General features: G+C 39.2%; 1 protein-coding gene across 1 annotated transcript; it reads right to left on the minus strand.

Annotated features, from left to right (window-relative positions):
- Positions 1-5,738: 5,738 nt before the first annotated feature.
- Positions 5,739-9,958, minus strand: atf3 (activating transcription factor 3). Its single transcript, XM_006793516.3, has 4 exons — positions 9,849-9,958; positions 8,432-8,684; positions 8,139-8,246; positions 5,739-7,961 (listed from the first exon to the last, which is right to left on the minus strand). The coding sequence occupies exons 2-4, from the start codon at positions 8,681-8,683 to the stop codon at positions 7,659-7,661; spliced, it is 663 nt and encodes a 220-aa protein (XP_006793579.1). The 5' UTR covers position 8,684; positions 9,849-9,958; the 3' UTR covers positions 5,739-7,658.
- Between the last annotated feature and the right edge of the window lie 4,350 nt (positions 9,959-14,308).

Here is a 14,308-nt window from a genome sequence, read left to right on the forward strand (position 1 = left end):
GTGACTATATTAATTAAATCAAATGTTTTGACAGGATACTCCCACATCAATAATGCAATACATTCCAGTGTTACCAAATCATTTACCAGATGTTAGCGGATACTTACCCAGACCGATTCTTTGAAAAATGGAGCCCTTTGGATGCCAGATTTTCCTCATATTTCACACTCATCTTTCTCGTATTCTGTTAATGCATCAGTAGCTAAGTAAGCAGCTGTGATGATTAGAACAGCGAATACACTGAATGTAGTTTCGTTAACCGTGAACTGCTCCCTTAATGACCTTTTAGTCTTCATTGGACCTTTTGACCACACAGGGTGACATTGGTTAGAGATTATGACAGTGTTGTTTCATCAGTTGTCTTTCCTCTGCTTGTCACTGAATTGCCTCAGTTTCCCTCTCATTTAAGCAAGTGACCAACCATCTTTCCTCTCCATTACAACCCCCCTGCTTCCTGCCTGTGTGTACTTTGGCTCCATATTAGCCAACAACTCATGGGACACGCTCAAGACAAACAACCAGCAGTTGAGACCACAGGCAGCAATACGTGTTTGCCAGTGGAACAACCAAGCTGTATGATCAAACATAGAGGTAGAAACTGAGTTCGCCCTCTGGAATGACTTAACATGATGTCACCTTTTGACCCCAAAAAGACCCAAGGATAAACGGTACTGTTCTCTGATTTCGCAGTACTCAGGGTGTGTCAAAGCATGCACTTCCCACTTCTACTTCCGCTTGAAATTTGAGAAACAAAGTTACGTTTTTTAAAAAATAAAACAGCATTTAAAGGGAAACAACCCATAAAGGATGTTAATTTGTGTTTCAATTATTTTTGAAATGCAATAAGTTACAGATTGATTGCTGTTGAAAATATAAAACTTTATTTCAGCAGCTTATTTTTTTTAAACTTAATTATTTATTATTAATGAATTCAAAATGATATTAAACTGAGCAATGAAGCAGAACAGTTCTCATCAGGTTGAAAACATCAGGCATTTTCACTTCTTGTAAATAAACTTTAATTCATAGACTAATGTTCAAACAAACTATAATGATTACAGAAGGAAAATATTCTTAAATCTCCAGCATCATTGGTGTCTGACATTTCCTAAAACATGGCCAAACATCACTGTAATCAACAGGTCACAGGCACTATAGAGCAATGAACTTTAGGATTGGTAGAGGAGAGGAAGTACAAATTCAAACAAACTGATTATTATGTCACATAATGTCAAATGACTTGAGCCTGTCTGGAAACAGAGCCAGGGACAAGTAGTTGTCTATTTTTAAAGTCTGTTTAGAATCAGCCTGAAGTCCGGACACATAATTTGTCGTAACTTGTCTCAGTTAGAGTCAGAGTTCCTGATTCAACAATAGGAAAGAGACCAAAACAGCTTCGATGGGAGAGGTCCAAAAAAACACAAAGGCTCAAATATTTGCCAAAAAACATCTTTACAGTTAAGTGAAAAACTTAACTGCAAACACTTGATTGCAGTTATTAGCTTTAGGGTGCAAATACTTTTTTCATGGCACTGTAACTGGCAGGCCGGGGGGCCTGACATTCAGCCTCTGATGAAGAGCACAACTCGGACCCAAACAGATGCGTGCATACTTATAAAACCATAACACTTATGTAAGCCACCCTGCCCCTAATGGTGTTGCCATTAAACTTGTCCCAACAACTTGCCTGCCAAAAGTAAACATTCCTGCATGGCAACAAGCAACATAAAAACTCAATTTAAAAGTTATGGGCCAGAAATAATGTTATCTGCCACATATTATGCCCTTACACTAGTAACAGTTTAGCGATGTTTGTTAATTTTGTGATTGTGTGCAATGAGATTGCGGGGCGATCGTGGCTCAAGAGTTGGGAGTTTGCCTTAGTTACCATTACTAACACTTTAATGAAAACTATTGTCATATCAGTGCATAACGACACTCCCCATGCCTGCATACTGTGAAGTAATGCAATCTTAGTTCCTTTTTAACGAGCACACAAAAAGATTGACCGAATAGTTGGCACTGTTTTTTTTTCGCAAAAGCAAAGGAGAAATCCCATTTGCATTACAAACGCCTTCATGTGAGATGCTGTTCTGCCTGCTGATGTTTCTCCTCCTGACATTCCCACTGAACCTGTTAATTACAACCTGCAGCTGAAGAACGCTGAACCTTGGCTCACCTCTGAAAAGATCCCATACCCGGTTATGAACTTTTTATTGTAGTTTTTTATGACACAGGAGTATACCTTAAGCCAATCTGAAGTCATCTCTTTACAAGATTGATAATAATGAAACTAAGGTGTTTATACAGATGTGATAAATTGGTCACAGCCCCGTTGTTGTTCATCCCAGCGTTCTAATAAACTGAATAATGAGGAGTGGAGCCCTCTTTTATTCTATTTGTTGCACTCATCATTCACTAGCAAGTACCAAAACATGTGAATGTTTTATAATAATGAAGCACCAAAGCTTGGAGCCTTATGAAGTATTGGCAGCAGCTCCCTGACTTATACCTTTGACAAAGTGCGCGTGAGAGAGGGTAGGGCATTGAAACAATGAGAAACGTGTGTGGGCACAGAGGCATTTATAGACAGGAGTGTTTAGGGTGTGGATTCAATTCTGGACTTAAGATAAATTCTTCTTCCAGTCGCTGCCTTTAGGGGTCTTCCCAACAGATCATCTGCCTCCATCTAACTCTATCCCTATCATCCTCCTCTGTCAAACCAAGTCTTTGCACATCCTCCTTCACTGCATCCACAAATCCTCCGTGGTCTTCCTCTTTTCCTCCTTCTGTCTGGGAGCTCCATCTGTAAAAGATAAAAAAAACTACATCCAAAATCCAAGCCTCAATTGTACTCTGCTGCCGGAGCTGGAGAAGTAGTTCCTTTGAAGTCAAAAAAGTTGTCTTCTAAAGAAGTCGTAAGGTCGGTACATTGTAACGTGATGTAAATGATCTGTCGACAAGTCTGTGCAGTCACGAAAATTGGCAAGCATGCAGACATCCACATGGACCCTCGATGTGGACCAGTCTCAATGTCTGATGACTCAGAGCCAAGCAGATCCCTGCCTGAGATGAGCCCACACACAGCACAAGGTTATATGTGGGTTTATATAAGGTTAACCTTATATAAGGTTTATATATGGGCGCAAAGTTTGGATTATTTGCAGTGAAAAGATCCTGACCTTAATATCCACTGGCAACCCAAGATTGATACTACTAAAGTCCACATATATCTGGAGGCTGGGACACCACCTGTAGGGCTGCAGTGTACAATAGACTCAAAGAATGTCGTTATTTCATCACTTCAACAACTAGATTGATAAACGACAAGAGCTGTTGCGAAAGGCCTTGAATAATTGACATGTGAACACAAAAAATGCCACCAAGCTCAACATCAAACAGGTTTGCTTCTCCCTATTAGGAGAAGTATTTGGGGAAATTATTAAAATGTCAATATGGAAACAGAGCGGGAAGAAACTTGAGAGTAACTGGAATGTTATTTTTGGTTTGTGATGAGTTGTAATTAACATACCAGTTGTGTAAATTAAACTGATGGGCAGGTTTAGACATCACCTTCGGTAAAATGCTGCCCCACCCACTTTTTCTCACGCTGCTTGGTTTATGAGAATCTTACTCACAGGATTCTTCTGAAAATATCAGCACAATTGTGAACTGAACTCTTTATTTATTGATTGTTTTCACTCTTTTGTTCCATGCATGGTTTCCTGAAATGAGATGACTTGCTCTTTAAGGAATTTAACAGGAAATCAGAATACTTGTGATAGGAAAGAGGCGGAACGTCATGTGTTCTCTAGGTTCTGGGCAGCTTACCGGAATACTAACTAACTACCGTGAAACTCACTAGGACAGGTGCAAAGTATTGATTACAGAGATTGTATACCTGGATGTTTGCTTTCATCCACTTTCAGTGACAGCTTGGTGTGGTCAAACCATAGCAGATCTCAGGCTGGCAGACCTGGAACAAGTTATTTTCTGTGTGAGTTTTAACGTCCTGATGCAGGTGGGTGAGATTTGATGCTTGAAGGCATGAAGCTTCTTGTGTAATCACATAATTATCTGCTTATACACTTTCAGTTTGCCGGGATTGTTTAGAACACGTACTGTATGTCACGTTTCTTCAGAAAGCTCATTTGAATGGTTTCATCGGATTAGTTCCCTATCACATCATTCACATCATTCTATGTTGCAACTTAGGCATAACTATGTATAAAAAAAAAAAAAGACAGGAAACAAATAGATTAGATTTTGCACAATCCACAAATTGGCTCGTGTTTGAACACGCTTGTTTACGGTGTGATGTACTGCACATCTCTTGAGATCCGGTAGTGATTGGCCAGTGGCCTTATTGGGCGGGTTTGTTGTTATTTGAACTGCATATCAGAGCCTTCTTGGACAGATACTGTAGAAAACATCCAGTCATATCTATCAAGGCAGTGTTACCTCACCCTTCTGCCTGCCTCTACCTCTTTGAACAGAACATGTTCAGTCTTGTCCTTCAGCTCCATCACATGCACAGTTGCTCTGTGCTTACATGTAGGAATTCTGTCGGAGATTTTTGTAAGCAAACGTTTATGCTGTGAAATTGTTCCACTTGTGGAAAAAAACACGGTGTTAGAAGTACAGCAGCTTCCTAGTACCCATCTGGGAATGTAAGCCTTTAAAACCGAGTATCCTTCAAGGAAACTGTGTCATTTTTCCTGATATTCATAACACACTCTTTATTTTAATGAGAGAGGGCCCGGTGCTGATGTAACTGTGTTCCTAAAGTAAAACAGAAGACCACAGCTGCAGAGTTAGTTTTCTAAAGATCAAGCATGAGTTTTGTTAGTTCTGCTGTTGTCATTTTTAGACATGGAGAACATGAGACATACTTGAGCGGGTTAATGGCTACAAAATGAAAATCATTGTTTCAAAACGGATCTGATGCAATCCAAAGCAACTGACCGGTCAACTGCATTGTCAGAAAGTGGTGATTATTGATGATAAGCATTGCAAACATTTGTTTTACAGTGTGTTGCATCAGATGGCACATGTTTTCATAAGTGCAGAAAGTCTATAGGTATAAGATATTGTACAGCTCCAACAGCGAAGAGCAAGGCACTAATATTTCTGTATTTCTGCTCTTTTTAGTGTTATCAACGTACTATCACAGCTTTTTTTCCACCAGCATCATGTGAGCTCATTGTAGCAATAATCATATCATAATTTAATTTAAGATTATCATAAGAAATCAGCTACTCAGCCCACTTCCACTGAGCTTCATGGAGCTTGTTTTTGGTTCTACAATCATTGCTGCACATTTATTAAGCTCTAACCATTATTATTATTATGTACTACTGATATTTTAATAAAAAATTTTTTTGCATTTTTATCCCTGTTACATGTTTCAGATCATCAAACAAAATATAATATTAGAAAGAGATAACTAGTCACTAACATCTATCAGTCTGGACAGGGTGACAAAGCCATCCGGACCAAATGTTTTCAGTAATGAGTCCCGTTACATCTGGTGTGAAACTAACACAGCATTTCATTAAACGACAGCCAAACATGGTGGTGTCAGGGTGACGGTCTGGGACTGCTGTCCTGTTTCAGGACCTCAATGGTTGCTGTAATTGATGGAAACATGAATTCTGCTCTCTACCAGAAACTCCTGATGTCACATCTGTCTGTCCGTTTCCAGAAAAGGCATCTCACAGGTCGCATTTTCAGTTCACATCTTTAATTATCAAAGTATCAAAATCAAAACAGAGATGGAAGTAGTTACACAGTGATAGTAGCAGTGCAGTTGTACCTGACATCCTTTATTTATTTCTGCTATGACACAGCTATAGAGAAAAAAAAAAGTCTTCAGTAGTAGAAATAGGCACAATATGAATACATGCACTCAGTGCTCAGTGACTATCTAGTAATGACTAGCATCGGGACAACAGGTGACAAAAGTACTATGACCACAAAGACGCCTGCGTCCCTTTAACAATGTGACTCTCGCACAACACATACAACAATATAAACCTTCTAACAGAGGAATACAACTTCAGTCTACAAAATTCATTATTATCCTGTCAAAGGAAACCTCTTCTGGTATGTACTCATCCTTCGCTTTGTGCGTCAGAGTTTCAGTTTGATTGAGAATGAGAAGTTAGAGTGTCGCTCAGGAATAAAGGGCTTCTGATCTCATGTTTGGCTTTATTTTACTGCCAATAAACAACAAACAGCAATCATCGTGCTTGTCAAATTTCTGTTTGAGCAATAAACTGCTTTTTTCCTTGGGCTGTTTTTTTTTTTTTTACAATGGAAAATGGTGTGCAAGTGAACAACAACTATTTTGGCAGTGGGTTTTCAAACAGTGGAAGTTCACGACACACTTAGATTCTAACGTGTCACCAAATCTTGCATAACTTCAGAGTGAACTGATGCAGCGCTTCTGATACCTAGCTAACGATATCTAATGAACACAACATCCGGACCAAATGTTTTCAATAAATACATTTTTAAAAAAATAACTTTTGGTTTTGCTCTGTTGAGACCAAAGGAGGCATTGGTGTTTACATACAGCAGCACATAGTTAATATGCATTTGATACGTTATACAAGACACTGGGTAGAAAACACATCTGTAAAATAACACTTATGTAGCTTCATTGTCACAGAACAGGTTGAAAAAAAAAATCCCCTTTGCTTTAAGAGAGAACACAGTGATAAATAAAGTGTCCATTGGGCAATTGTGATTGCCAGAAAATATTGAATTCTTAAGAAAAAAAAAAAAAACACAACAAAACACTTATCTATACATGTGATTACACTGTCTTTTGTACTAGGCTTTTTTCAGTAAGTGCAGAATTAGAAACCCTGCCTGCAACGTACATTTCCCTTTTGTGTCTGCTACACTCACAGCAAGGAACCTGACCCGTACTCATGCTTTTGGACGAGTCATCTCATATTATGTATAACAAAACTGACGTCTATAGCATACCTAGGTCCTGAGTGGTTAGTAGTAGCAGCGTTTTTAGTAATTCACTTTGTATACAGGACAAGCAGACAGGGTTAAAACAGCAACATCCTAACATACAGTAATCATTTAATAAATATGTCATCTTTGCTGTACACTAAACAGAGACTGCTTCTTTTTAAAGTCAGTGACTTGCATCTGTACACACTCACACAGTCATTCTGAATCTCCTTACTGTCGGGGTGAACTCTTAAATAATGTGCCTTGATCACCTTGAAATCGTGCTTTGGTACAAAAATCAGACCATTGACTATTCAAAATACTAATAAATCAAGAAAAGCTGTTGAACTTGGTTTAAGTGCTTTAGCATCTGTTCTTGGCCCTGACTGTTTAAAATGTTTTTTTAAAAAAAGAAACATAATGCAAGTCAAAGTGCTGTCCATCATTTCTCACTCCTGTCCAATCAGCAGCTACGGGTTCAGGGAGCGGAAGGTGCTGAGGTCACTTTACACCGCTCTCTTTTCTAGCAGCATTATGGACGGCAGGTGGGCGTGAGGAGTCATAGGTGGCGTTTCATTCTCAGGTCATAAGTCTGTATGTGGCAACTCCACCTCCTGCGAAACCAGTCAGTCCTACATCAGCAGCAGGAGATGGAAGAATTGCAAGCCCTAGATAACACTGGGCGATCATAAGTGACTGGGGCACTGGACATGATCGAGAGTCAGAAGTCCTCCGCCGAGAGGCGCTGCTGTGGACGTGGATGCGGATGAGGTGGTGGTGGAGGTGAGGTTGTGGAGTTGTAAGGTGCTCTCCTGGATGTGCTGGATGAAAAGGTTTCGCTCGTCCTCGGGCGTCTGGGGGTTCTGGGCTCGGACGATGCACGTCGGCCGGTGCAGGTTGAGCATGTAGACCAGCTGCTGCTTCTGCTGCTTCAGCTCCTCAATCTGAGCTTTTAAGTCGGCATTGATGCTCTCCAGCTTTTCAGACTCCTGCAGAGAAGGATGGAAGAAGAAGACTGTTATTCACCCGAGAAACATAAGCTACTTCTCACCGCAAGCTGTGAATGTCATGCTTTATAAATTGTCTAACTGTGAGGGTGCAGGTGCAAAAAGCTAAGAGTAGGTGCAGAATAACCAATGCTCAAATTGATGAAAGTAGAAAACTACCTTCTGGAGTGATTCAGTCTTTTCCTTTTTCTTGTTGCGGCACTTGGCGGCAGCGATTTTGTTTCTCTCCCTCCTCCTTTTCCTTCTTTCATGCTCCTCAGATGTCAACTAAAAAAAGGTGAGAAATATAAACCATTAAGAAAAAAAAATACTCTCTCTCTGTATATATATATATATATATATATATATATATATATATATATATACACACACACACATACAGAGACACATTACAGAAAACACATAAAAAAAAATACAGATAACTACATGCTGTAATTCCCCCTCTGCCTTACCTCTCGCTTGACCCCGTTCCTGCATGAAGTTAGCTCAGGAGCTCGATCCGAGCTGGAACCATCGGAGCTCATGTCGGTGCTAAGCCCGTTGGACAGTCGCTTGCTCTGGATTGCCAGCCGGAGCTCCTCTTTCACGATGGGTGTGAAGTTGGTGAAGTCGTCCAGGGTGAGTGTGCCTTGAGGGGAGAAGCAAGGAACCAAGGCGGAGCAGCTGATGTCAGCCAGAGAAGGACCCGAGTGCTGAAGCATCATTCTGTAAACGCAAGAGATGAAAATCATCAGGTGGGTTAGAAACACTTAATATAATTCAAAAGAGCCCAGAGCTAAAGTCACTATGAACCCAACGCTGAAAGTCACAAGATAAATAATGTGGCAAGAATAATAAAGGAATGTTCAATTTTTTGCTGAGTAACAATGACACAGATGTTAGAAGGAAGACCAAAGCTAAGATCGGTTTGAAAGGTCAACATGGCATGTTGAGGACAAACAGATTGTGATGGCAAGACAAATGGCTGTGTCATTCAAAACTAAGCAAATATTTGCTTTGTGGAAAACATGCTGTAAAAAAGGCTCATTAATTGGGGAGGTGTGGATGTTTGTTATCTAAACAGAGAAGTGAAAAGAGTTGAATTATGGCCATCAGCCAGATAAGAAGGTGTTTACATCAGCTCTGAGACCAACACCAAAACAAGCACATTTATATTATATTCTTATGTTCTCCAGTAATAAATCATTTGCAACGAAGTCATTAATGATATGGTTTGTATTAGTCTGCACACAGCTGCACCTTCTTAGGATTTTTAAAAGTTTTAAAAAGTCTTGTTAGCTCTACAAATATTTTACCACCGCCTCCCTCTGTTCCCTTCAGTTTCGTTATTATGTGTCCAGGTAATTATAAAAGAGAATTGTGCTATTCAAATGTTTGTTTTGGTTTTGTTATTATGAAGTTAACTCAAAAGAAAAGAAGAAAAAAAAGAGACAACAATATTAAAAGTCTCGTCAAAAGTGAGGAAACAAGTGCAAAAATCCGAAATACCTGATTATAAATAAGTTACAAAAAAAGTGTAACAAAATGCATTCAAGCACAATCCAAGCAAAACGTCGCATGATGTCATATTTGAAACAAAAAAAATCTCAAAAGTTTTTTATAAATACAAAATACGCTAAAATAAAATTTAAAAAAAGAAAAAAACATTAGTGCAAACTGCTCCAAAAAGATGCGCTTGTTTATATATTTTATATTTTCACGCAAAAACACGCGCGGAAGTTTTCGCAGTGTCCCGGGACGGAGCGCACGGAGACACCGGCTCTCTGCGCTTCTCACCGGGATCAAAGAGGACAACACCGCCTCTCTGCCCCTCACACACACGCTCAAACACCCCCGTCCTCCTCCACGGGAAACAGATCTCCAGCCTACCTGTTAAAGCTGTGAGTGTCCGGATCGGATGAAGTGCGCCGTGAAGAAAATAAACCTTCTCTTATGTCTGTGCGTTCCGCTCTTCCTGTGTCTGCTTCCTGCTCGTTGGCTACGGTTGCTCTTGTGGCCTTTACGTTGCGTCACCTCGCGCTTTTAAATTGGTCGAAGGGGCGGGACACATGACGCAACGCAACGCTACTAGAGAGCGAGAGAGAGAGCGCGCTAGGGTTGGGAGCCTGAGAGTAGGGAGGGGTGACGTCATCCTATTTTTAGAAGGCTGATCCGGCGATGATGCAATCTAGCAACCCCGAGTGTTCTTCTCTGCCATAACAGGACAGGCGTCCCCCTCCCTCCTCCTCCTCATGTTTTTTTCCTCCTCTGCCTCTCCTCCCGCAGATTTTCAGCTCTTCCTCATTCTCCTCCTCTCTGCTTCCTACCCTCTTCCCACCAACGCTTTATTCCTTTCCCAGTCTTTTAATCTTTTTTTTCCCTTTTTTGTTTTCATATTTGTCTCTTTTTTCAACACTTCATTCATCATCTCTAATCCTCATTTTTTGGTATAGTTTCTATCCCCCTCCTTTTTTAATCCCCCCCATCAGCTTTGGCCTTTTTCACAAATTTCCAAGGTTTATGTCCCAAAATCCCTCTATTCTTTGCCACTCTCATAACATGTTTTTCTCTTATCTTCCCTCCCATCTAATCTCTTTCATCCTATTTCCAGTTGTCTCTTCTCCACCGTTTGCTGTACCTCCTGCACACGCATGTCCACTAATCACTTGAATCTTTTTTTGTTATTGTCTCGTAAATTTACCAAATTTAGAAATACGGGCTAATTTTCGTCTGCGACACCTGGTAGGTTGATGGTATTTACAGATAACCAGTTTAACCTGTTTGCTCTTTTTCTTTTTAAAATTGCAGTTTCTTTTATTCCCTTTTTACTTGATCTCCTGTTTTCTACTAAACACCTTCATGTCTTTTCCTTTTTCACTCCTCCGTCGTTATTTTTCCAATTTCTTTCTGCTCACTTTTTTCCAGTATTTAGTTTGATACTTTTTTCTTAATTATCCATATTTTTATATTCCTTCATCATAGTACTTGTACATCTTTCCTTCTTCTATTCACCTGAAGTCTTTTGCCCTCTTTCTTCTACTTCTTTTATCTTATTTCTCTTCTCTTTCCTCCACTTTTTTCACCCCCATACACTTGTCCCATCTTGTACTAATCAACCTCATTTTATTATTCCTCTTTCCCCTCCATTATTGTTTCCATAAGCATCACTTCTTCACACGCTTCCCTTCCCTCTCTGTCATCTCTCCCTGTTTTGACACTGACATGGATTTCCATTCCAGGCATTCCACACTAACGAGTGAATAAGGCTGTTCAGGCTGAGTGACAGCGGACGGTTATTTATTGTGCGGTTACACCACACTCACCAGCTGGGGTATAAAAGAGGTTAGACAGACATACAGACAGATATGGATCTTTGCATGGATGGATGGATGGAAGGATTATAATGATTTTCCTTTTCCTGTCTGATGATATGATGATATACACCTGTGAGGACAGGTAAAGAAAACTTTCTGCATGTTTTCATTTCTGAACTACGTGTGCTTTTACATGTGTGTGTGTGTCACAGATTTGTAGACTGCCAGTAAATGTAATCTACACGCAGGGATTTTCTTGATTAGTCGTAATCAGATGATCTTGTTTACTCGACTGCTGACACAGATTTCCTAACTGAGAATGTTGGTTTTTGGCTTCAGAATACAAAAATATGTGCGAATTTTCACTATTTAACATCTAAATTTAAATTGTAAGTCGTGGCAGCTGTGGAAATACACAACTAGTAAGCATCTATATGTTAGTAATATTCAGACATAATAATCGATATTATTAGCAGTCTTTCACACCAGTTTTTATGTATTATTATTGATAATAGTTTCAAAGTTACACCTGCAACTTCAGCGCTAGCAGTAATGTCCTCATCCTAGCAGTCAGATTAAAGGAAAATACATTTTAAAGGGTTTTACCTTAGCTATAAAACTCTGCTACTGTAACATAATGTTTATTTTATGCTTACTGAATTGTCAAAAACTGCAAAAGACGATGGTTCATGAAACGCACGTTTATTTTATTTTATTTTTTTCCATATGGGCTGACCCACATCAGGTGCAGCTGTTTGTGTTGGGCTGTTTTAATGTGCAGCCATAAAGCAGAAAGCAGCATGGCTTCAAAGTGCACACATATCTAGCAAAGACAAGCAGAGCATGCTGACGTCATCCTGTTTGCAGCTTTTATTATTTGCAATTTACAAGCAACTCAGAATCATTCCAAAAAAGAAAAGAAAAGAAAAGAAACAGATTGTTTTGTCTCAAATATTTCTGTCAGAAAACAGAACAATGTTATTTTGTGTGTGTGTGTGTGTGTCTGTTATGATGCCTACATATCCTGTCAAAGCAGAAAACTCGGCTCAACTTTTTCCAGAATGCGCACATGATGTTATCTAACATGCAACAACAGCTCTGCAATTTTTTTAAAATCCTGCTTCTACTAGATTACTTCTTCTAGATTTTAAGTGACCTGATTCATGCGGATGTTGTAATTCTGATTAAAAGATGCAAGCTTTTGGGCATCTTGGTGACCTCTACTACAGTTTATGTGCTTAACTTGTAAGTGTCATAGGTTTTTTTCATTTGTTCGAATGATTTCACACACTGAAGAAAAGGTTCTTTCCCTCCTATTTCCTTGTAGTCTTTCTATCTTTTCCTTCCTTTTCTCATTTCCTGCCATTTTCAGTATAATGCCCTCTCAGTTTTGTAATTTTGAAACTCCCAGTTTCTCTGAATGTACCAACAAAATTGACTTTCAGTTTTGCCAACTCGAGACTTTCTCGGAAACAATATTGCTTCACTATTTCATGAAATTATGAAATGTCAAAATCGAGTGATCATCAAGTGGTCATTATGTTTGCATCTCATCTTTTCATAACTTTACTTGAAATGAAGCCAAGGAGACATGACTTGCCACATGAACGATGACTGCCATGACCGATCTAGAAATTCATGTAACTATGAATCCCACCCAGTTGTAAAGGCCATAAAATGGTTAATAATTAAACAAATGAGTTTCCACTGCTAAGGAAAACATCTGGCCTTATGTGAACCTCTGAAAAAACACTCACTCACAAAGAAGGTTATGTAGTGGTGACCTGCTGAGGTGTTTTCTCCATTTTTAGACGGTCAGTTTGACAGCCGAGTTGAACAAGGGAAATATTTCTCTTTGCCAGTAACTGAAAGAAAAGATCTGCTGTTTCCCCAAACTGTAAATCTGAAACCATAAAATAGGTTAAAATAAATTCTAATAAAAATTATTTTAATGTAATTTAACCCAGCATAAATATTCTCATAAATGAAAACATACCACAGATGCTTTTGTCGGCCTCAGACTAAATGAAAGTGACTTCATTGACTTATGCCCTTGAATTCTTCAATGCGTTGTCTACGTTTCCTGTGCATGTGACATGTAATGTATGTGCTAACTCACAGTCACATGGCTTAATTTTGTGCTTTTAGTTTTGGTCCAGATGGAAAACATAAATGCAGAGTGACTGCTGTCTGGAAAGTTAAAAAAATGCTCCGACTCAGAACTCCTGCTTAATCAGACATCACAGAGGATAGGGGAGGGGGTTTCCAAAGCAAACTTAGGATCCTAAAAAGCTCTTCCAATGAAGAATACTCACTCACTCAAAGAAAGAAAACGTAAATTGTTCCAGACAAATCAGAGGCAGGCTAAATAAAAATGAAAGTAAGAAGAGTAATATATTAATAAAAAACACTTTTAGGGGCAAATTAAATAAAGGGACTGAGTCTGAGCTGCTCAGCTGCTCTACTGGGAGCAGGAAGAGCCTCAAAAGTAATCAAAATGACAAATCTAGACTATTCCAGAACATACTGGGAGCCAGTTTAAAAATGCCAAAATGGGAGTGATGGAAGGCTGCTGATTTCTTTATAGTCTACAGTCGTTCAAATAGAGTTTTAGTTTAGGAAAGAAAAAAAGGCTGACACATGTAAAAGCACACCTTTAAATAAATTACATCTTTTTTAAATTTCTAAGATGATAAAAGCATGACTGCATTAGTCTCACAATGTGGTGCTCAAAATTTAGGTTTTAATTAAATCAGATTTCAAGATAATTTGCAACCAGCTTGAAATTTTCAGGCCGAGAAGCAGCCGGTGGGAGAATCTGTTCAGCGTGACCTACGACCTGGTGGCAAGTTTCGTCTGAATTTAGCTGAAGGAAATGATATGACGTCCAGTTCTGAACCTCATAAAGAGTCACATGGTCTGAATTAGCCATCACTTACATTTATAACAGTGAGTAATGCAGAGACTCAATGTATGCTTTGATTCAGTGTAGTTTCAGTTAACTCATAGAGTACGTACGCTGGTTTCAGTTTATTT

This window comes from Neolamprologus brichardi, chromosome 15, assembly GCF_056152115.1.
Source record: "Neolamprologus brichardi isolate AB-2024 chromosome 15, ASM5615211v1, whole genome shotgun sequence".
NCBI lineage: Eukaryota > Metazoa > Chordata > Actinopteri > Cichliformes > Cichlidae > Neolamprologus > Neolamprologus brichardi.